Source organism: Trachemys scripta, chromosome 8 (genome assembly GCF_013100865.1).
Source record: "Trachemys scripta elegans isolate TJP31775 chromosome 8, CAS_Tse_1.0, whole genome shotgun sequence".
NCBI classification, from domain to species: domain Eukaryota; kingdom Metazoa; phylum Chordata; order Testudines; family Emydidae; genus Trachemys; species Trachemys scripta.
Window position 1 is genome coordinate 17,344,843 of NC_048305.1, and position 23,441 is coordinate 17,368,283.

The 23,441-nt window shown below is 38.9% G+C and overlaps 1 protein-coding gene across 1 annotated transcript in view; it reads right to left on the reverse strand.

Moving 5' to 3' along the window:
* Positions 1–1,493: 1,493 nt before the first annotated feature.
* PRELID2 (PRELI domain containing 2) overlaps positions 1,494–23,441 on the reverse strand; it is a 40,254-nt gene continuing 18,306 nt past the window's right edge. The window contains exons 4-7 of the mRNA XM_034779463.1: positions 22,949–23,109; positions 10,388–10,493; positions 3,347–3,412; positions 1,494–2,813 (exon numbers count right to left, since the gene is read on the reverse strand). Coding sequence (XP_034635354.1) covers positions 3,356–3,412; positions 10,388–10,493; positions 22,949–23,109 — 324 coding nt within the window. The 3' untranslated portion in view covers positions 1,494–2,813; positions 3,347–3,355. The remainder of the gene's footprint in view (positions 2,814–3,346; positions 3,413–10,387; positions 10,494–22,948; positions 23,110–23,441) is intronic.

The following is a 23,441-nucleotide window of genomic DNA, read 5'->3' on the forward strand; positions in this document are numbered from 1 at the left end:
CATTAATCAGTCATTGAATACATATAGAAAAACTTATACTGGGACATTAGACTAAACTTACTTATTATTTGGATATTTTTCCCAACCAGTCCTTTGGGTGGTTAAAGAAGGATTTTCTAGTAGATCCCATATACTCTACCTATTTGAAGCTCCAGAAAACATTTAATGCTGCACTTCTAAAAGAATTTGTTAATTTATTCAATAAACTGATGTTATCTATAGGATTATGATCTCAGAGGATAAACAGTGCCAAGAGGGAAAAAAGCAGAACTGTCATCCCCACAGATTAGCTCATCAGATGCATCACTGTCATTGAACCTAACAGGACACAAGTGTCTTTTACTATATTGGTCTCTTTCTACTATGTCGTCCAGTCTGAGTCATCCTCTAAGATTTTGTTTGCCTATTGTATCTAAATTATTCATTCATAAACTGCAAAATTACATAGGGACAAAGCCAAAATATGCCCTAGTTAAGATAAATAGTCTCTGAAGAATATAAACAATGCAAAAACTCAAAATACACCATTCCAAAATGAAAATCAAACAGAACAATTAGTTTACACAGGTGTACTTACTATAGAAAACATCACGGTTGTATTCCAATTTCTCACTTACAAATGCTTGTCTTTTTAGGTCTACCCTTTCCTCAGAAGTGTGCTATATGTCATGCCTTTAGCCTTATGAGTAATCAGATTTCTGTCATGCTGAAATATTGAATAGATGAATTACAAGTTAAGGCCCAGCTTTTCAGAAGTGTAGCTTTTAATTTTAGGGGTTTTTTTTGGTTTTTTTTTTTTTATAAAGAGTTGTGCAGAACATATTTATTCATTTCTGTCTTCACTTCATAAAGATTAAGACACAGGAAAGCATTTCTATAACTCTAGGCACGAGTATCCTATTGGAGACACTGGGGCTACTCGCCACCACTCATGTTCTTGAGTACTCTGCTGGATTGGGGCTTTATATTACCTAGATAGTATAATGCAATATGCCATCAGGAATCATTCATCAAACTTTTAAATATAAGAGCAACCCCTTGTTAGCAAATTCCTTTTTGGCTCAATCACAAATTACAAAAGCTGACAAAATTTTGTTATTGGACTCTAGTATATTGAATTATATCCTGGGGTGCCTTAAACTTAAATTTTCCAGATGACCAGACAAGTTGGTTAACCTCTGGAAGCAGTGAGTTAAACATGCCTTGATATACTGATTGTAGATAGTAAATGTGATTGTATTCCATGCTGCTTTAGCCATTTTGATCAAAAACTATATCCGGTAGGGTTGGAAAGGACTTAAAATTACCTACTCCAATTTTCCTCACACTGAACAAAATTTGCCTCCACACTGTTGCTACAAGAACTTTCTTTAACTGACTGTTAAGCATCACTAATAACAACAGCTCAATATCTCCCCAATCAAATGATTCTATTGCTAGTTGATCTTGCCATTAAAAATGTGTACTAGGTCTACTTTTTTTTTTTTCCCCCCTCAAGCTGTTCCAACAAGGTTTTAAAAGCAGAGGCCCAGCCTGTTCTGCATGGATATTAAAGATCCTCTGGCATGGTACACAGTGTGGAGTTGCCAAAATTTCTCCTCTCCAAGGCCTCATTAGTAAAAACAATCACACTCATGCTCAACTGAAAGCACTTAGTACCACCTGACACCCATTGACTTCAGTGGGACTCTTTGTGGACTGAGGTATTGTTCAGCATGAGCAAGGGTATCCAAATCTAGCCCTAACTTACTTGTACTGTATTTTTAATAAGAGGTTTTAAATAAAATTGCTCTTTCAAAATGAATCCCTCATCCATGCGAGCTCTCTTTTCCCTTAAGAATTTTACTCCAAAACCTTCTAATCCCCTTAAAAATTTCTCCATTGGCTCCTATCAGGAACAAACAAAACAAAAACAAAACAAACACACACGTTTGGGGGACAATCAAATATTTTCACTTTAAAACATGTAACTTTATAGTGGTGGGACATCCTTTGAAATAAACATGGGCATGTTAGATGGATGTTTCTGCTAAAAAGTCTCAGCAGTGAAATAATTAGCAAAGTACACACTTAAATTGCCATTACCAGGTTTCTCCTCGGTGAGGTGATGATTCCACATGGGTGTAGTCTCATCTCCCAGAACTACTGTTTCTGTGTTTCTACAGGCTTAGCAGGGAAGCTTTGCATTAGTTCACATTCAGAAGGACTAGACAATTTTTTTTTTTTTCCAAAGGAAGCCTTAATTTGTTGTTTGTTTTCAGGTTTTGCAGACACATTGGAAATATCAAATACCTGCAGAGAGATGCTGAGTCCATACAATTGCATGGAACTATGATGGAACACATTTCCATTGACGCTTATTAGATTATGCATTCTGTGAATAGAATCACTGTCGCTAACAACTAAGCTTCAAAATAAACTATTAAAATTAATAGAGGATATTCATACCTCTCTTGGCAAGACTCAAGATAACTGGTTGACATGGTAGAAGATCTCTTCACAGCAAAAAGGGCTATTTATGTTTTTGCTAATGTTGGTTCTCTCAGTGAATGCTTAGTCTCTGGAAATTTCACCAGAAATCCACATGAAGACATTATTTCCACATTTACATCTCTCAGGATCAGAGTCCCTTTAAACAGCATATCTTTCCTTAATCTTATCCAAAAGACGTATAGACAATTGTCATCTTTTCTCCAAGCTGTGCATATTGAATACTCTGTTTCCTCAATAAAATGGTACCAATAAAATTTGGATAACTTCCCTGGAAACAGTGACAGCAATAAAGATATATTGCTCTGATGACACTTTTCTTCCTGTAAAAAGCATAGAAAACAGCTTTTAGAAGAATATTTATTAGGAGCTAATCAATAGCCATTTGCTCTCATTCTGAAGCTACTTTTAAAGTCGGCCAAATCTTGCCTCTATGGGCAATCTCTGAAGAGATTACTTTTCTGCAAGCAATAATGATCTCCAGACAAAGCTAACATCTTGTTTTATTAAGTCTGACTATCACTCTCATGGTCTAGTGATAGATAAATTACGGGGGAGAAAAAGACAGCCCACAAAAGAGGTCTTAACATAATGTTAAGGAACGCTGTTGTATTATCAAGTCTCACAAAGCAGCAGTTCATTATTTTTTCCTGTATTCAGTATGAGTAAGTGTTGGATATTATTCAAAATGGATCATAAATTCTATATAAAGTCTGTATGTAGAAACGTGGAATATATTAGTTAAGAAATGTAGATCAGCAAAAATTACCAACTAAAAAATCTGTTTTATAAACACATTGTGTGTGCAAATATAGACATCTTGAATTTTGAATCTTTAAATTGATGACACACTTACAGTTACTTTTCAGGAAAACGGGCACCCACACTGTTCCTGCAGAAGAGTCTCCATTATTCTAATACCCTGTAAAGAATACAGACAAATCACAACCTACATATATATCACATGTATTAAAACAGACACTACAACATGCAAGCAGATGACTTGTTCAGATCATCCAACAATGGGACGATGGTCAAATCTAGAGAAAACACGATTTACTGCCTTACCATAAAATGGCAATAACACCATTGTAGTTTTGTCTGCAGCAATACTGGGGTAGCAGTGCTATTATATAGCTTGGTATGTGTATATGGGGCAGTGGGGAGATGAGAGGGAGTGTTTACATCATACTGTGCCCACAGCATTCTACTCTAATTGAAGGAACCTTGGCCTAGTGGCTGGAGCACTGGATTGGGACTCCATACATCCAGGTTCTATTCCCAGCTCTTCCATTGGGTAGCTGGGTGAACTTTGCTAAGGCATTTCACTTCCCTCTACTTCAGTTTCTCCATCTGTAAAATGGGGATAACACTTACCTTTACAACAAAGGGCTTTGAACTCTATGGATGAAACATGCTGCATAAGAGCTGGGCATTATTTTTAATAAAGGAGCATCAGATAAACACTGCTGGAAACTGGGGTTACTGACACTTGCCTTGTCTACATTAAAGGACTACACCAGAGCAAAACACACAGGTTACTTGTCATTGACAGCTGAAATGGGGGTTAATCCTCAGGACAGGCAACGTCTTAGGCAACACACGTTAGCCTGTTCTATTTATTGATTCATTCAAACTTTTACTAAACTATAATAATCCAATGCTCTGGGAGCCCCTGAAACTTTCAGAAAGATGCAAAATAAGCAAAGAAACCCAGTTCAAGTCAAACAAGTCAGTGACAAAAACAATACGTTAGCCTCATCATACACTCCTCATGTCACCACTAACGAGACCTGGCCCAATATCCAGGTCCTCCCAGGCAAAAGACAAAAAGCAGACCTTACAGCACACCTCTATGCTAACCAACTCAGGCTGTTACAGTGCTAAGGAGGAAGAGAGTGCTAAAGATGCAAGGCCCTAATGGAGTATGCTCTGCCAGACTATATATAATGTTTGCTACTACATGTTCAGATCCTCTTGGTGAAATCTTGGCCCCACTGAAATTAATGGGAGTTTTACCCTGGTCTTCAATGAGGCCAGGATTTCACCCTGTGTATTCTTCTGTTCAACAAGCTGAGAAAATTCTTGCTCAGTTCAAGTCGCTGGGGGGGCGGGGCACGAAGGGGGGAAGAGAATAAAAAGCAATACTAGTTTTAATAAAAAGTTTAAGAGCACTTCTTTACACAGCTCTACATTAAAATCAGGTGAAATTTTTGAAATGTATATAATAGCTCGCCTTCCATGACTATTCTTTCCATGGGAAGCGAGAACTGGCTAGCTTAGCCCATCAGTCTAAATTAAGCATGCCACCATTTACAGAATAGAGCACTAATTGACATAAGTGAAGACTCCGAGGTTTGCCTTGGGAATTTAAAAATGTTATTTATTGAATCAATTATGTTCGCAGTGTGACAGCTGCTTTTTCTTTTCTGCTCCTCATTGCATTGAGGGGTGGGGAGAGAATCTACAAAATGAATAAAAAAAATACTAAAGGGCAGGTACAAGTCATTACTGAGTAACTTTTCAGTGGAGAATGACTAAATCAAAGACTAATCAATATATGCCTTTCAACTAAAGTTCAAACACTTAAATCTCAGCCCCAGGAGATCAAGCTTAAAGGGGCTAAATTTACACTGCTTACAGTGCAATGATGCACTTGAAATGCAGAACAAACATTGCTTACCCATTAAGCTGTCCACCTTTATAGATACAGCTTAAAAGCTTTTCTGATTGACAAGCCATAGAATAGTTTTATTTTTTCCAAGGTAAAGATTTTTTTTTTTTTTTTTTGGTAACTGCAAGAATCTCTCTTCTTGCAAATATCTAGATACTACTGGATTAGTTGGAATAGGAGCCAAGAGCTTACAGAGTTGTATAGATTCCAAGACTCAGAAGTAACTTTTTGGGTGATATGTTCTCTTAGAAGTCTCACACAGGACAGCCGATATCGAAGAAGGTACAAAAACAAACCAAGAGGGTGGTTGACAAAATAAATAAGGAAAGTCTGATAATAGCAATCTATGGGACTCTCCAACACCATAGAAACAACCACATTAAGGAACCTTAGCTCGTAGTTTATAACTTAGTTTCCACCTAATATAGTCTCCAAGCTACTTTGGACAGAGATCATGTCTGTAATGTACCACGTACAACTATTGAACTATAGAATATTAATCTCATTTTATTTAAGTGGCTGCTTGGAGAATTTTATCTTAAGTAGAAACCATAAATTTGATTCTGATGGGGAAAAAAAAAAATCCAGGTCTGAATGTAAAATTCATCTCCACTTCCAGTACAAAGATATGTAACCTGGATGTTTTTGATTAACTAGCCGCTTCTTACAATAATCTCCTCTATATTATGCTAAACCTATGAAAACATCATCCTAATATCTCGTGTTCTTTTTGCAACCATGACAAAAACATTTGAGAGAGTAAACAAATATTTGGTTATTATTTGCATGCCAAGTAATGTAATTCCATCATTTTAGATTAGTTATATCAATGAAAACATAACTCATTTATTTTTCCATCTCATTATGCTTTTTGGTTGTTCTTGGCATCAAAAATTAATCTAAAAATATATTCCAAGAATGGGCAATACTGCAAATATTGCAGGGCTTAAGAGACATTGGATAAGACTCAAATCAACACACACTGGTATGCATATTCATTTTATAAAATGGTCTTAAAACTGTTTTACTTAATATGCAAAAGGCAGATTGTATACGATTACCTCTGCAGATGATCAGCAATGAAACTACAAACCAATTAGATCACTTTTTTTTTTTTTTTTTTTTTTAAAGTAGGATAAAAATAAGATGACTTGTTGCTCACCAATTCCCCTTCAAGCTAGTAAGCATCTTCCAGCTGCTAGGTCTACACAATATTTAATAAACTGGAGACAAGAGTTCTTATATTGGAAAGGCCTTCTGTCTGACTAGTGCCCGAATGACATATTTTGATATCTGGGATTCCCGGAGCATATCTGTCCAGATTTTTGAATTATTCATATAGATAGTCTTATTGGCTACTAGGCAGCTGCACACTAGCCACAGAAATTTTTTTTTCCCCCTGCAGAGGAATTTTCAGGGGAAAAATTATTTACAGTCTTTACTTTCTACATTGACTGTAACGTAGCAACTCCTCAAGCAGATACATCACCGTTCACTAGATTATAAAGGAAGATTTCGGCCCCAACTCTCCATTGCTCCAAACCTGCACTTGGTGCTTTAAGCCACCTTTGCACTCCCCAAGTCTCAAAACTGCCGTAACTTACCCTCTGATTGCCCATGGAAAGCTGAGAATTGCAGGAGAGTAACTCCAATGACTTGCCCTCTTTCTTTCCCAGCATGCACCCTAAGCCATCTGGTCAGTTCTACGCTAGCAAGGGAACCCCCTATACATTCCCATCTGGTCTGGGGCTCAGTTACACTGTCAGAGTATCATAAAGGAGCCTTAAGGCAACAATAAAAACCCACTCCCCCCCTCCCCCCCAACATCTCCCTCTCTATTTAAAGTTCGCTTTCCTGTTAAAGGCTAGTTTTCAAGCTCCAACTTCTACAAAACAAAAGGAATAATTCTGACACTTCACAGCTTATTTCCCATCACAGGGAACAATTTTTGGTCAATGTTTGAGTTAAACCGAAGAAGAAATTCTAGAGGTCTGAGTCAAGGATTTCACAGTTATTCAATTTTTTTAAAACACAGTTTAGCAGTTATTGAGATCATATCTCAGTAATGAAATCTACTGAAAAAAAAATCAAAATCACCTTCTCTAGTGCTCCATGAATAGAGAAGTGCCTTCTACTCTATTACAATAGGAAATTCAGAGATATTGAATACTGATTGTGTGGGAAAACAGACACCTGATTGTCGTCTATTCAGAAATATAAATATTAAGACAGCATTTTCTCTTTCTCCATCTGAAGCCTATGCCCTATCTCAATACTTTCCCCTCCAGTCCCTCAATTCCACTTCCCACCACCCCACCATAATAACCTCTCTCATTTTAATCACTAAAAATGTAGGATTTAAATGTGGACTAGTGGCAGGGGATCGGGGGTAGGGATGGGTATGTTCTCTGTAAACTCTTCAAAATCCTGACCATATTATACTTCTATTTATTATAAGCACTACAAATACCAGGTATAACGAGGAAGTGTCTCTTTTTTGGCTACAGGATATAAATTTGGTGCAGATACAAATCTGCATCTCAAGAAGATTTATTAGGTCTTAATGAATTATTTCATAATTTCTTCTCCAGTGCAGAAAAAGGCAATTCATTGGGGGTAAAATGACTCTCCTTATTAATGGTCTCAAGATTCTGTCTTTAGGATTAATTGAATTACTACTGGCACAATTCTGAACAGCAGATATTTCTATATGAATTAATCTTCGCCTACTGCTGGCTTTGGGAATACAGCAAACCCAAAGCTATAGGAATCTTTCGAACACAAGAGTAGTCATTTATTAAGTATATGTTGCTTTAACACTTTAAAAGAGTATCTTTCTATCGCTGAAAGTGAACATATTTTAGCTGAGTATAATTGGAACTACCTGATTCCCAGCTCTTTCTAATAAAAATCCCCATCCAAGGGTTTTAAAGAAATCCAATGCACTAGGAGAGACTGCTTTATCAAGAGCATAGAAGCAAAAAGGTACGTAAGTGTGTAAGTCAATTTTGTTTAAATTTAGGCTTTTCTTATCCACAGATATGCAGCCACAGCCAAAATTCTCAAAGAGATTCCAGTGCAGCATTGTACAGTTATTGTGATTTGGATTTTATTTTGTGCACTGACCCCAAGCTGTGATATACTAGTAAGATGCTTAAAGTTTAACCCATTACAAGATAAAGATAAAGATTTCTAAAAGGGGTAAAAAGAGACAGTTATTTCAAAAGAATAAGGCTTTTTAGGGTAGCAAGAGTAGCCAAAAGGGGGGGGGGGAGAGAATGAAAACCACAGTTTGAAATATTTCTCTGAGAGTAACACCTGGAGCCATATCTTCAAAATCAGCCTCTCATTTTTTTAATCAGGTCCCCGAACCACCTCAGTTGGCTCCTCTCAATCCGGAGGAGTAGCAGCTGTAACCTGAGGCTCTCCCAAATAGCCATGCCCCTCACCCCGTCTCAGAGAGTAGGCCCAGCCACCCTGCGAAGAAACTTCACTTCCGCTGCTTGTACCCTCAATCTTGTCCTTTCAGTCATTACCCAAAGTTCATGGCCATACGTGAGGATGGGGATGTAGAGTGATCTGTAAACAGAGAACTTCGTCCGAGAACTCAGCTTCCACTTCACCACCACAGATCGATAAGGCGCCCACATCACTACCGCCGCCACACCAATCCGCTGGTCGATCTCACACTCCCGCTCACTATCACTCATGAATGAGACCCCCTAGGTAGTTGAACTCTTCCACTAAGGGCAGCTGCTCCCCCTTCACCTGGAAGGAACAGTTCACTCTCTTCTGGGAGAGGAACATGACCTCCAATTTGGAGTTGCTGATTCTCATCCCAGCCACTTCATACTCAGCAGCAAAAACATCAGAGATCACAATCTGAAAACGCAACAAGGACATCATCATCTGCAGACAGAGATGCCGCCTCCGCGTCCCCATACTGGATACAATCCACTGCTCAGCTGCGCCTTGATAGCCTGTCCAGGAAAATCACGAACAGGAGTGGGGACGAGACGCACCCTTGGCAGAGTCCAACACCCACCCTGAACTAATTCGACTTAATGCCAAGAATACGAACACAGCTCTCACTCCGAGAATAGAGGGACCTGATAGCATGCAAAAAAGAACTTCTGAAAATCCTACACCCCAAAAAGTATCATTTTTATCGTTCCTAATTAGAAGTCAACTGAATACACCTTTGACAATGCGGGTCCTTCAAGTACATTTAAAAAGTGAAATTACTGTTGGTAAAGAAAAAAAATGTTGTAAATAATGGAAAATTTAGGTCAGTTACATTTTTTGCATTATGTAAGATTTAGATCCCAATATGAAAATGCAACACCACTGGTCACCCACCCACACTTATGTACATCAAAGCAACATACCTGTCAAAACACTCAAGATGTGTATTTTTTCAGTGAAAAGGCTTAATTAAGCATCCCTTTCCTTTCTAGCTGAGGAAAAATTGCATATGGAGCTAGTTGGACATCAACATGTCCTCCTCCTCAAAACCCCCACCCCCAACAAATGTAAGAATTCTACATCATTCAATTTCATGGTGAATAATTTGCATGAGATTTTTGTTTGTAAACCCAGATCTTCAATATGACATGCCTTTCTAAAACTAATGATGTTGGAATATTATTTCCTTTGGGATACACTTCTGGATACCAGAGTGGCTTTTATTTCCTTTCATAATTCTTACCAAAAAGACAGAATTATTGATCCATATAAAATTGTTACAAGAAGATTGACTGTTGCTATTGTAAATATATCAAGATGCCTGAAGCATCCAACATTACTGGGGGGGAAGTGCAGCCATACATGCATGTTCATTAAGTACTGTAAGATGATTGGATGCAAGAGTGCTATAAAACGATAAGCTATTATTATTACATTATATTAACTAGTACACTGAAATGTTAGCAGGAAAAAAAGTTTCAACATCTAGAGGAAATGAGAATAATGAATTTAACAAAATGCTTTAAAAATACATTTGGAAAATTACTATTACACATTCAAACTGTATCCCATTTCTTGTTCTGTTCATTATTTACAATTAAAGGAAAAGACCAACGTTAGTTTTACATGATGGGTGAAGAAGCCAAGTTTCAACTCCTTATGATTTTAAAACCCAAACTGGATTATTAGGGATGGTCAGAATTTGACAGATTTCAAATGTAATTTTAGGAACAAATATAAATAATAAATTAAACCTACCTTCTTGACTCCTTGATTTAGAAAGGTTTGAGCAAAAGCTTCCAATACACAGTTGAGCAACCCTGCTCCGGTAATGGATATCCTCCCTTTCTGGATGAACTCTGTCCTATAAAACAGGAATGTAACAATTGTATTCCTCTCTTTAAATGCATGGACAATAATTCTATGATGAACTATATTTTATAAACAGGCACAAAAATCAAAATTCACTGCTTAGATTCAGACAAGTGGATCAGAGAGGGTACTAGTGTGTGCAGGGAAGAACAGTGTTTTTGTCCACCATCAGGGGGAGATATTCACATTGTTATTCCTCAAAATGATTTTGTTATTGTAAAATTAAATGGTGATGAAAGGTGTAGCGGGAATGGTTGGTGAAGCCCACCACAATGAAAGACACACACCCCTCTTCTTGGTGAGGTTGAGCCATACTGACAGCTTTGAACACTAAAGGTCCTTTGCATCCACAAACAAGCAGCAGCAAAACAAGCTTGACTTCCACACTGGCAAGCCAGCAAGCCTCCTAACCTGGACGTCTGAGTGTAGTTCAGTCTCTACAACTTTGCTGAGGCTGCCCACCAGGTAGCCAATTGTGGTGATGTGACCTCGCTCAGTTTCTCCGGGCCTCAGTTCCTCATCTGTAAACTGAGCTGAACCAAACTCGTTTGCTTTTATCCTTCAGATTAATGCAACTTAATATAACAATGTAATGGAGTCAAAGAAAGAGTTTTGCAGTGCATAGGTGCTGCCACACCCCCTGGCTTGAAGTGGTTTCCATCACATTCAGGGTTGACAGTTTGGTTCAACGGCTCTCAGCATACCCACTGTGCAAATTGTTCCAGCTTGAGTGTGTAGGAAAACATTCAGAAACAGGAATGTGGCCACAAGAAATAATAAAGCCACCATGAAGACCCAACCCCATACAATCAAGATTTATTTATTTATTTATTTTTCATGGCTCTGGGAGACAACAACAACAAAAGCTCATGGAAAATATTGATCACTGATTGATTCTTGTAGCACACAGCTGGCAATGCCACATCATTACAACAACACAGTCACCGGGAGAAGTCTATTAATGAGATCCAGCTACTAAATTATTGACTAGTTAAGTACTGCAAATTTGGCCTAATTGTTTTCGTGATGGGAGTTTAATTAAAGTGTCTTTAGTACAAAAAGCCTAGCAATATTCTTATTCAGACAGTGTCAAGGAATGCTCTCACAGCTTGCTTGGCCTTTCAAAAGTAAAATTAAAATTTAGATTGTGTGAGGTCCTTTAGCGAGGAAGCTTTTGTTATGTGAGAATTTATGAAGTATCTACACATGGAGTATTGACTGCATTTGAAATGTGTTTAGGGCCCTTCATTTTCAGTTTTTATTTAAATTTAATTTTTCCCAGTGTTTATTACCACCACAACAAAAACAGATGAAAATCAGTGCTAAAAAACTATTAATTTTTTTTGAGTAAATATCAGCATTTATTCTGGTGGATGGAAAAACGGGGGGGGGGGGAAGTAGTCAGTAGATTAATACTTTGAATTCTGTTCAATTAGTGTGGTTTGCTGGAGAACTAAAACAGAACGCCACCTCTGAAGAAAACACTCTCTCTCTAATCCCCAAATAACACTTCTCATTTGAACAAACAGTTACTGTTTTAGACTTAGAACTATTAGCCTATAATATTTACATTTAATAATTGGGCCACACCATTTACAGCGCATACACTCAGCTTCATCCTTTTCTCCTGTTTTTTAAAATTTTTGACTACTTCCTTGTGTTCTGAAACATTCTGATACAGATTTTCATTTTCTCCCCATTTTAGTGTGTCAAATCTTTAAACCGTTATCTGCCAACAGCTTGAAATGTGTACGTGGTGGGCATGAGATTCATCAGTACGTTCAGATGTGCACACCCTTCAGAGCTTGCGTATGTGCCTGTTTGCTTATTGTATGCATCTTCTCATCTAGACTAATACATAGCCTTACTTCAACGTGCAGCTTTGCATATACACCGAGACTAATGTATTATCCTAACACAATACATTGCATGATATATGTATTTTTCCTAATAAAACAAGTTTATATAGATATAAATAAAAATGATACAAAAGTAGGGTGAAAAATCAGAAAAAAAAATGAATAATATTTTGTAAAACTCAGGAATTTTTAGGTAAAAATTGGTTTAAACTGAAAACGAAGGGGCTTGCAAGTATGCACATCTTAATGGAACAAGTGTGGTTCTCCAGTCATTTCTGGGTCAAATAATCCCAGTAAGGCTGATCTGAGAGGATTTGGATACTCTTCTTGAGAGGTTCCGTCCCTATCTCCTCTTTCAAAAATCCTTCCACACAGGGCCGGCTCCAGGCACCAGCTTGCCAAGCAGGTGCTTGGGGCGGCCGCTCCGGAGAGGGGCGGCACATCCAGCTACTCGGCAGATGGTCCCTCACTCCCGCTCTGAGCAAAGGACCTCCTGCTGAATTGTCGCCGCAGATCGCGATAGCGGCTTCTTTTTTTTTTTTTTTTTTGGGCTGCTTGGGGCGGCCAAAACCCTGGAGCCTGCCCTGCTTCCACATTCTGGAAACTGGCAGAGTTCTTAAAAGCAGAGATAGAAGGTCAGAGTGTTTGTGCTGTCTTGCATTTCCAGTATTTATGGACCTGGATAAATTCCTTCGACAGAATGTAGACTAGGGGAATGGCTCTGTAAAAACCTAGCAGTTCAATCCAGCACTTCTACAAGCTGTAATTTCAAACACAAGCAGCCCCATTTCTGTAAGAACAAGGACACTTTTCAGATAGTCTGTCATAAACTGATGCCAAAGTATTTTAAAATTCAGGGTGGGCGGGGGCCAAGAGGTGGAAGAGAAATGAAAATTGTGAAGTCTGAACCTTGCAAAAATCTACCAGACAAGTGGTGTCCTTGATTGATTAGATGGAATACAAAACATTTCAAAGCCTTACAACCCTTTGTTTTAGGAACAGATGAACAACCATAGTGTAATAAGCCAGTAGACCATCCCGTCCTCTCTCTGACAGTAGCATATATTAGATGTTTCCAAGTATTGGGCAGGGGGGCTTTCACCCAGCCAATTCTGTAATACAGTAACACTGGAGAAATTTCTTCCTGAGTTCAGCTGCTTACCAACTTGTCACCTGAAGCACAAGAATTAATAGCCCTTATAATTTTTGTCCTGGCTGTGCTGCATACTTCATAGATTCCAAGGCAGAAAGGACCATTCTGATCATCTAGTCTGACCTCCTGCATAGCACAGGCCACAGACCTTCCCCAAAATAATTCCTAGAGCAAATCTTTTTAGAAAAACCACCATGACTCTTGGTAAATTATTCCAATAGTTAATTACTCTCAAGGTTATACATTTACGCCTTATTTTCTGGCTGAATTTTTCAAGCTTCAATTTCTGGCTATTCAATTGTTTTATACCTTTCTCTGCTAGACTGGAAGAGCCCATTATCAAATATTTGTTCTCCATGTTGGTACTTCTAGATTGTAGACAAGTCACCCCTTATCCTTCTCTTTCTTAAGCTAACTAGATTAAGTTCAAGTCTATCACCACCAGGCAGGTTTTCTAACCCTTCCATGTTGTTTGTGGCTCTTCTCCGAACCCTTTCAAATTTCCCAGCATCTTTCTTGAATTGTGGATACCAGAAACAGACACAGCATTCCAGCAGAGGTGGCACAAGTGCCAAATACTGAGATAAAGATCTCTCTCTACTCCCACTCAAGAGTCCCCTGTTTATGCATCCCAGAATTGCATTAGCTCCTTTGGCTGCAGCATCACACTAGAAGCTCATGTTTGGATGAATATCCACCAAAACCCCCAAATCTTTTTCGGAGTCACTGCTTCTCAGGATAGAGTACCCAATCTTGTAAGCATGGACTACATTCTTTGTTCCTAGATACACACATTTAGCTGCATTAAAAACACGTATCATTTGCTTGCACCCCGTTTACCAAGCAACCCAGATTGCTACCTGCCCTCTTCATTAATTTATCACTCCCCCAATTTATGTCTTCTGGGTACTTTAAACAGTGATGATTTTATGTTTTCATCCAAGTCACTGACAAAAAAAAAAAAAAAAAAAAGTTAATAGTGCAAGACCAAGAATGGATCTCTGCGGATCCAGGCTAGAAATACCCCCGCTCGATGATTCCCTGTTTACAATTAACAGAAGTCTAAGTATATTACATCAGCATTATTACCTTTAGCAACCAAACTTGTAATCTCATCAAAAAAAAAGGAAATCAAGTTAGATAGGATCTATTTTCCATAAACCCATGTTGAACGGTATTAATTATATTATCCTCCAATTCTTTAGTAATTGAGTCCCATATCAGTCACTACATTATCTTGCCTGGGATCAATGTCAGATTGACAAGCATTTAATTACCTGGGTCATCCTGTTTACCCTTTGAAAATATTGATACAATGTTCACTTTCTTCCAGTCTTCTGAAACTTCCCCAGGTGTTCTAAGGCTTATTGAAAATCAACATTAATGGTCCAGTGAGCTCCTTGGCCAGTCTTTTTAAGACTCTTGGCTGCAAATTATCTAGACTTGTTGATTTAAAAATGTCTAACTTCAGTAGCTACTGTTTAATATCCTCCTTCAGATGTTAGTGGAATGGAAAGTGTATCATGATCATCTGAAGAGACTACATCATCTGTTTTTTCCCCAAATACAGAACAGAAATATTTATTTACCCCTTTTGACTTTTCTGCATTATTACTGATAATTCTACCACTTCCATCTAGTAATGGGCCAATACCACTGTCAGGAGTCTTTTTTTTCCTAATATACCTAAACGCCTTATTGTCCTGAATTCTGGCTATAGATTTCTTCTTGTGTCCCTTTGCTTCCCTTATCAATTTTCTACAATTCCTAGCTTCCAATTAATATTTGTTACTATCAACTTCTTCTTTCTTCCATGTTATCTATATTGTATTTTTTATAGCTACCTTCTCTTCCTCTCTAAGCCACGTCAATTTTTTTAAAACTATATAGCCTTCTTCCTTTACTATGGATTTTTTGGCATCTAGTAAAGTTTTCTTAAACGATTCCTAATTGTTCACATTTTTCTGATTAATGTTTTTTCTCCCACTTCTACAGTAACATAGCATTTACTGAGAACAATAGTAGGACAACTACATTTTGGGCTTTAGTCCATTTTAATGAATTGCAGAGGTTAGGTTTCCAACACTGTATTTACATCTTAATTGGCTAGTTCACTGAATAACTTATTTTTTTCCCCCACAAATTCACATTAATGACAGTATATTCACATCACCATCTGTCACTGTTCTGATGGCTTAGGCAGATTGACAGAGTCCTCAAAAGACACACCAAGAAAAAAAAAAAAAAAAAAAAAAAAAAAAGCTAGCCAATAGTATGGTATTTCTGTACAGAAATACCAAAGTGTAGACTTCAGAACAAAGAGGCACAGGAATGTCTTTTTCCAGTGCCCAGGAAAGCAAAGCATAGATACCATGTGTTGAAGCAGATACCTGTTATAATTCAAAACAGGTATAGTTATTCATTTCACAATGTCTCACCCATTTGCCTGATCATACCATTTTAAATGTTTTATTTACTTACAGTGGTGCCCAGTAGGTACTAAAAGCTTTCCTAACTCGGGGTCCTTGTGAGTTCCTCTGAGCATGAATTTACTTTGCAAGAAAAGAAAAATGTGTAGCACTTAGCATAACTGTATCCATATGTACCTGAACAGAAACATCACCTTTGCTTTTGAGAGGAAGTATGGTATTGTAGGTAAGGCACTGGGCTAAGACACAGGAAGATCTGGGCTCAGTTCCCACCTCCACTACAGACTTTACTATTTGACCTGGGACAGGTCACTTAATCTCTTTATGCTTCACTTCCTAATCTGAAAAATGAGGCTATATCTTCCTTACCTCCCATGGAGTAAGATAATTAATGTTTGTGAGGCATTCAAAGAATCAGATTTTAAGGCCAGAAGGGACCATCATGATCATCTAGTCCGACCTCCTGGACTATGGACATATGCCACAGAACCTCATCCACCCACTCCTGTAATAGACCCCTAATCTCTGGCTGAGTTACTGAAGTCCTCAAATCTTGATTTAAAGATTTCCAGTTACAGAGAATCTGTCATTTATGCTAGTTTAAACCAGCAAACGACCCATTCCCCATGCTGCAAAGAAAGGCAAAAAACCACCCCAGTCTCTGACAATCTGACTTGGGGGGGGGAATTCTTTCCTACCCCAAATACAGCGAGCAGTTAGACCTTGAACATTTGGGCAAGGCCTACTAGACACCTGGGAAAAATTTTCTGCATTGAGTCAGAGCCCTCCCATCTAGAGCCCCGTCTCCAGTGGCCAGAGATATTTGGCAATAGCAGTTGCAAAAGAGCCATATGCTCTTGTAAGCAATCTCACGATACCATCCTCTCTATAAAAACTTATCAAGCCCTGTTTTAAAACAATTTAGGGTTTCTCTCCTCCTCTCCGCCTCCCCCCGCCACTACTCCCCTTGGAAGGCTGTTCCAGAATTTCACTCTTCTGATGGTTAGAAACCTTCATCTAATTTCAAGCCTAAACTCATTGATGGCCATTTTATATCTATTTGTTTTTGTGCCAACACTGGCCCTTAACTTAAAATAACCCCTCTCCTTTCCTGCTGTTTATTCCTCTGGTGTATTTATAGAGAGCAATCATATCTCCCACTCTGCCTTCCTTTTTGTTAGGCTAAACAAGCCAAGCTCCTTAAGTCTCCTCTTGTTATACAAGTTCTCCATTTCTCTGATCATCCTAGTAGCCCTTCTCTGAACCTGTTCCAGTTTGAATTACTCTTTTTTAAAAATGAGAGACCACAGAACTCCAGATGAGGAAAGACTAAGAAGACCACAGTGATATGGGCCATATAAGAACCTACGTAGATTTTTAAGGACTTGGCTAACAGGAAGAGTATTTGGATAATGTGTATAAAAAGGAACCCCAAAATGCTACAGAGCAGATTCTGTCTAGATTGTAAGCTCCTTGGGGAGGGACTGTCTTTTGGGTCTGTGTTCCTACAGAATATAGCACAAAGAACTTGATCTATGACTGTGGCTCTTAGGCACTATGACAATACAAATAATACATCATCTTGATCTCAGTCACCTTGGTATAAATCCACAGCAGCTCTACTCAAGTCAAGAGAGACTAACACTGTTAATTTAGGTGACTTGAGTGGTGCTAGTCTAAGTTTACACCAGCACAATGGAGATCAGAATCTGGCACCAAGTATTTAACAGTTTGGGGGCTAAGTAGGGGCAAAATATCTCCTAAGAGTTGCCATCCACTCTCAATACAGTAGTGACACCAAAGTTGCCTCTAGAATAGGCCACTGCAGAAAACATCCATCTGAAAGGAAGCGTTATCTTGTCACATTGAAGCAATATCCACCCTGCCAAAGGATGCAGGCAGGGGACTTTGGGGAAGTCACGCAATTCAGGAGAATTTCCATGTCGGGAGGGCCTTTAAACAAGTCCCACTGTGGGTCAGCTTCTGACCTACAGAACCTTTAGATGATGCAATTTTTATTTTTTTTAAATCAGAACAGCCCAGTGTCTTTACATTTTAAATTCCTGGGCTGGTCACTTTGCCTCGCTGGCAACTCTAGGGTCACTGTCATCGAAATCTGCTGGAAAAGCGGATCACAATTCATTAGGGTTACCATACGTCCGGATTTTCCCGGACATGTCCGGCTTTTTGGGCCTCAAATCCCCGTCCGGGGGGGAAATCCCAAAAAGCCGAACATGTCCAGGAAAATAGGGACATGCGGGGCCGGGGCTGGGCCAGCAGTGCAGGGCCGGGCCGGCAGTGCTCAGCCGGGGGCTGGCCCGGGGCTGGCACCCCAGGGCCCGAGCCGAGCCAAGCTAGAGATGCTGGGGCCGGGGCCGGCCGCCGGAGGGAGCCGCTCGGTTGGGGGGGGGTGGGGGGTGGACTGGGCCGCGCCTCCTCCCCTCACCCCCCCCAGCTTACCTGCTGCCTGCTTCAGGCTTCCCACGAATCAAATGTTCGCGGGAAGCAGGGGAGGGGTCGGAGTTGGGGCGGGGCCCCGTGGAGTGTCCTCTTTTTGGACACTCAAAATATGGTAACTCTAAATTCATACTAGCAAGGGGAACTTTGCTTTCATTTATTGCTATGATGCTATCAACAACTAAATCACATGAAAGCAGATTGTATAAATACAATCTAGCCACAATATGCACAAGATGACTGAATAAGGTCTGCAATTCCATTCCTCTTTAGGCTTTTAATGCCTTAAGGAGTTTCAAGAATTTGCCCATGAAAACAGTCTCTTCATATTTATTTTCTGTGGTCACAAAAAAATCTGGTACAACAGGCTTCTGTCTGTATCTAGATTGAGCGGGGTTCTCATTCTCAGAACATCTCCCACTTTAGGCCATAATGCACAATTTTGTTACTAACCAGCACCATTTACAGTTCTCTTCACCATGCGTTGCTTTCCTACTTCTCTCCAGTGGCAGATCTCCTCCACAGATTTAAATAGGTCACCTCCAAAAAATTTTCAACTTTTCATCAGAACCTTTCACAGCCTCATCTTATTAAGGTGCGCTGAACTCTGAAGAGCTCATTCTTTCATAGATTCATAGATTATAGGACTGGAAGGGACCTCGAGAGGTCATCGAGTCCAGTCCCCTGCCCGCATGGCAGGACCAAATACTGTCTAGACCATCCCTGATAGACATTTATCTAACCTACTCTTAAATATCTCCAGAGACGGAGATTCCACAACCTCCCTAGGCAATTTGTATGATGGAAAAGTCCACATGAATGGACTTATGCAGACAAGGGATTTAAAGGAAAATTGCAGTAATTTCCGTCTCCTAGAGGACTACAGAAAACTTCATTTATAGAAGGAAGTTATAAAGCAATACTTAAAACCACTTGATATGTTTCAGAATCCCTATTGATAAACTGGCCATTTATGAACTCACTAAGGACAGCCATTTTAATGATAACTGAAGGGGAACACGGCTTATAGGCAAGTAAAACAAGATGAGCTGTAGCCAAAGGCAAAAGAACAGCATGTTAATTGCACAGCACAGATGTAGCTTGAACAAAAAAAACTTCCAGAAACAAACTGAACTTGCTTTAAAAGAGCTGTAAGAGTTCACTGCAGTTCTCTGTGTCTGACTGCAATTCCAACGTTCTCCTGTGGTAGCCTGACAATGCAGTCCATTCCCATTTTATTCTTTCACGTGTAATTATATTATATTATATATATATATATATAAAAAAAAACAAACAACATATAGGGTGTTGCAATTAAATAATTATTGGTGACTTGAGCACATTTGCAATGGATCAAGCGATTCATAACTATTTCATATTCCACTGCAGTTTTCCTCCCTTGCATTTCAGCATTACTGATGCTGAGTTACCATTCCAGTCCTAGAAGACTGGGCAAGGCTACACAAGAAGGAACTAAAGAGGACAAGACGAAAGGAAAATGGAATGGCATTTTTTTTAAAACACCATTATTTCTACCAATTCCTTGGATATTTGAAACCAAAATCTATTCCTTCAGCTTCAACTCTGGGTGAACTGGTTTGTTATAGGGTTACACACAGGTTCTCATTTTAGGGGAAAAAAAAGAGTTAGAAAGATTTATATGGACTTTGTAAATATAAAGCATCTATTTTGCATCCATTTTGACAGTTAAAGTGTTTTTGAATATAATTACAACTTTTGCTTTGTAAAATAAAGAGAGAGTTTGATGCACTGAAGTTACCTATTGATCTCATATAGCAAATCCACTCCCAAGAAGAGTTACAGATTAATCTTACAGGAGCAACTGCAAGGTGGGAATCAATCTTTAGAGCTCAGTGTTTACTGGTAAAGGTGGGAGGTGGGGAAAGGGGGGTTTGAATATAAAATAAAATGCACAAAAGGAAACAAACTGCCATCTGAGATTTCAGAATACTGAGGACTAGCCCCATCTTCCGGTATGATTTCACTACTGGAGAAAGAGGAGCAATATCTCCTACAACAACGCTAAATAGGGACAGTAGAGAGGATGACTTGTTTCACAAAAGTTACTGTTAGACATTACAACATAGCATTTCAACAGAGGATACTGAAGTACTTATGGAAGACACAGTAACACTAGACAGACAAGTCTATTCATCAGAATAAACTATCAGAATGTCCAGTTCAATGTAAGCAAAACAAATTAAGAAAAGAAGGTGAGCAGTCTACATGCAAAGTTTTTTGATAAATAAGCTAAGATACACAATAAATACAAAGTTGACACTTTCAAATTAGTATAGCCCTAAAGCAAAACGCTGTAGAGAAGTTCAAAGTTGTGTTCATTGAATATTTCCAAACAATGCAACCTTTGGATCTCCCACCAAGAAATGGCTCCACCAGAAAAAGTGCTACGTATTAGATAGATAGGATAGATATAAAGGAAAGGAAGAGTCAAATTTCTTATATTTGTACATTTCATATTTCCCTGGTTGAAATCAAACAGGTCCTTACAAATGTGGCTGGTAAGCTTGGAACCTCCACATAGCTGGAACATATGTGGCTGGAACCTCCACATAGCAAGTTGCACATTTAAGTGGAAGGTACAGAAAGTGAAGACAGGATAAGAAGTACAAGTTAACCCCAATTCTGCAATAATCACAACGCTGCTGAGAAGCCACCTTATTACTCAGCAGCAGAGGAGATTGTATGTAATCTCATGTCTCAGACATTTTTTGCCCTAAATCAAAATGCTAGGTGCCGAACAAACATCTAGTAAGACACAGTTCCAAGAAAGAGTGCACAGTCCAATTTAAAGACAAGACTGAACAAAACAGACAAAGGGGTTTAGGCAAGAAGGACAAGGTCAACAGTGATAGGAACACATGGCTAAATGAATTCACAGATTCTGAGTATTTCCTGTACTTAAAAAAATCACCCAAAAGACTACCTATCCCCCCGCCCCCCCCAAAATGAAATCAGTAATTCCAGCTAGCGACATACATAGGCATTATCCACTAGCAATTTACCATAGGTGGGACTACATACAATGGGCTTGAGGGTTACTACTACTCAGTATAGAAGAATAAATATGGTTTACCCTTACCTGTGTCCACATATACCCTCTGCTCATGTTTAAGTGCAACCACTTTATGTTCAAAAACAACAAGGAGTCTGGTGGCACCTTAAAGACTAACAGATTTATGCCCAAATAAATCTGTTAGTCTTTAAGGTGCCACCAGACTCCTTGTTCTTTTTGTAGATACAGACTAACACGGCTACCCCCTGACACTTTATGTTCAATGCTGCATACAGCTTGTATAATCATAACCTTAAATATTACATTAAGGAAACAGCAGCATGGGCAGGCTCGTCATAAACACAACAACATGACATGTTGAGCCGAGAAATAAACTAATGCAGGTCCAAAACCCTCAAAGGTTAAGTGTTTATCTTACTAACACATTCCAGTGCTTTTTGTAGAGACTGTACATTAACGCATAATTAAAGTTTTTATTTCCTTTGTATAAGTTCTCCACTTATTCAAATGCAAATTCTACCATGCCCATTCTACACAAAGCTGAAACTCAGACAAGATCTCGCCTTTAGATTTTTCTATTTCACAGGCTGGGAATTGTTAAACTTAATGTAAGATCTACTTTCCTGATTTCTGCACAAAATCCTATGGCAGCAGAGTGCAGCAGTCATCATTCGGGCTCGCCTATTCTGTTTGTGGCTTATGAGAAACAGATGGAGGATCATATCGAGGCTGGGGTAATTCCTCAACTTCAGCCTCTAGTTTCAAGGCCTCTCAGTTTAATGCCTGATTCAAGAGGGAATGGCTTCTATACTGAAGACTGACAGGACCAAATTATAGCTACCTTTTATTTACAATGTAGTCTTCATGGCAATCTTCTTGTTCCCCAAATGTGGGATGCAATATGGGTACAGCTACAAACTACTTTTCTACGAAACTTGAGAAACCCCAAAGCAGGATCACAGGGCCCAGGATACTTTTTACACCCATTCTTGTGATTAGTAAGGGCAAGAAGTTTGTCTTCTGATGGCAAGGTTCTCCTCCCCCATATTCAGTCTGCTCACATTTGCAAGGAACTGAATTTATTTAGGCTAAAGATGGGGCCTTTCTTAAATGTCTTTAGAAATTTCAGGAGTAACATGGGCTGTACCAGAATACCATGGTATGTTTCACAGAGACCACCGCAAGGCAAAATAAACAAACAAACAAACACGCAATACTTACATTGCACACTAAGTGAAGTAAGATGGAACAGTGTTAACATGAGGGACAAATTTCAACTGGTCATTAGTAGAGATGAGACCAAGCCAAGAAGACTTAGAAAAAAGGACTTGAACATTCCCAACATCCAAAGGTGTTTGGGTGCAGAAATTTAATTTAGGCCCATCTCTAGTTACCAGCTCAAAAGGCAAAGTGGAAAACATTTTTAGGATTACACGTCTTTTTTGGCCAACTAGATTGAGTATAATAGACTTACACACACACGCTCCACCTTACCAATTTGGATTTTCCAAGCTTTCCCTGAAGACAGATTCTTCACTTAGAGATGCATATTGTGTCCAGGTAAGGCAATGAGACTTCATAACCATATTTCTTTCCTGCATATTAAGCCAAGATTCTTCCTCTAAGTAGATGTCAGACACTTTCAAGACACTGACCTGTCAAGTGTAAGGATAACTTTCAAAACTCAGTATTTTGAGACCAAACACTTTCACATATTTAGAATTTATTTTTATCCTTGTATGCTAAAACTGAGGATTAACACTGAGAATGAAGGCACATCAACGGCAGCCAGTCCTTAATGATACACATTGACCTTAATAGATGCTGGTGAGGTCATGCAAATGTTCAAAGATTTATGCAAACTGCTCAGTCCCCAGCCAGATTTCCTGGACTGCTAAATGCTAAATAAATGATCTAGCTACATCATGTTTCATTTCTAACTGGTTATGGCCTATTTAAAATGATGGATTCTAATAGGGCCCATTCA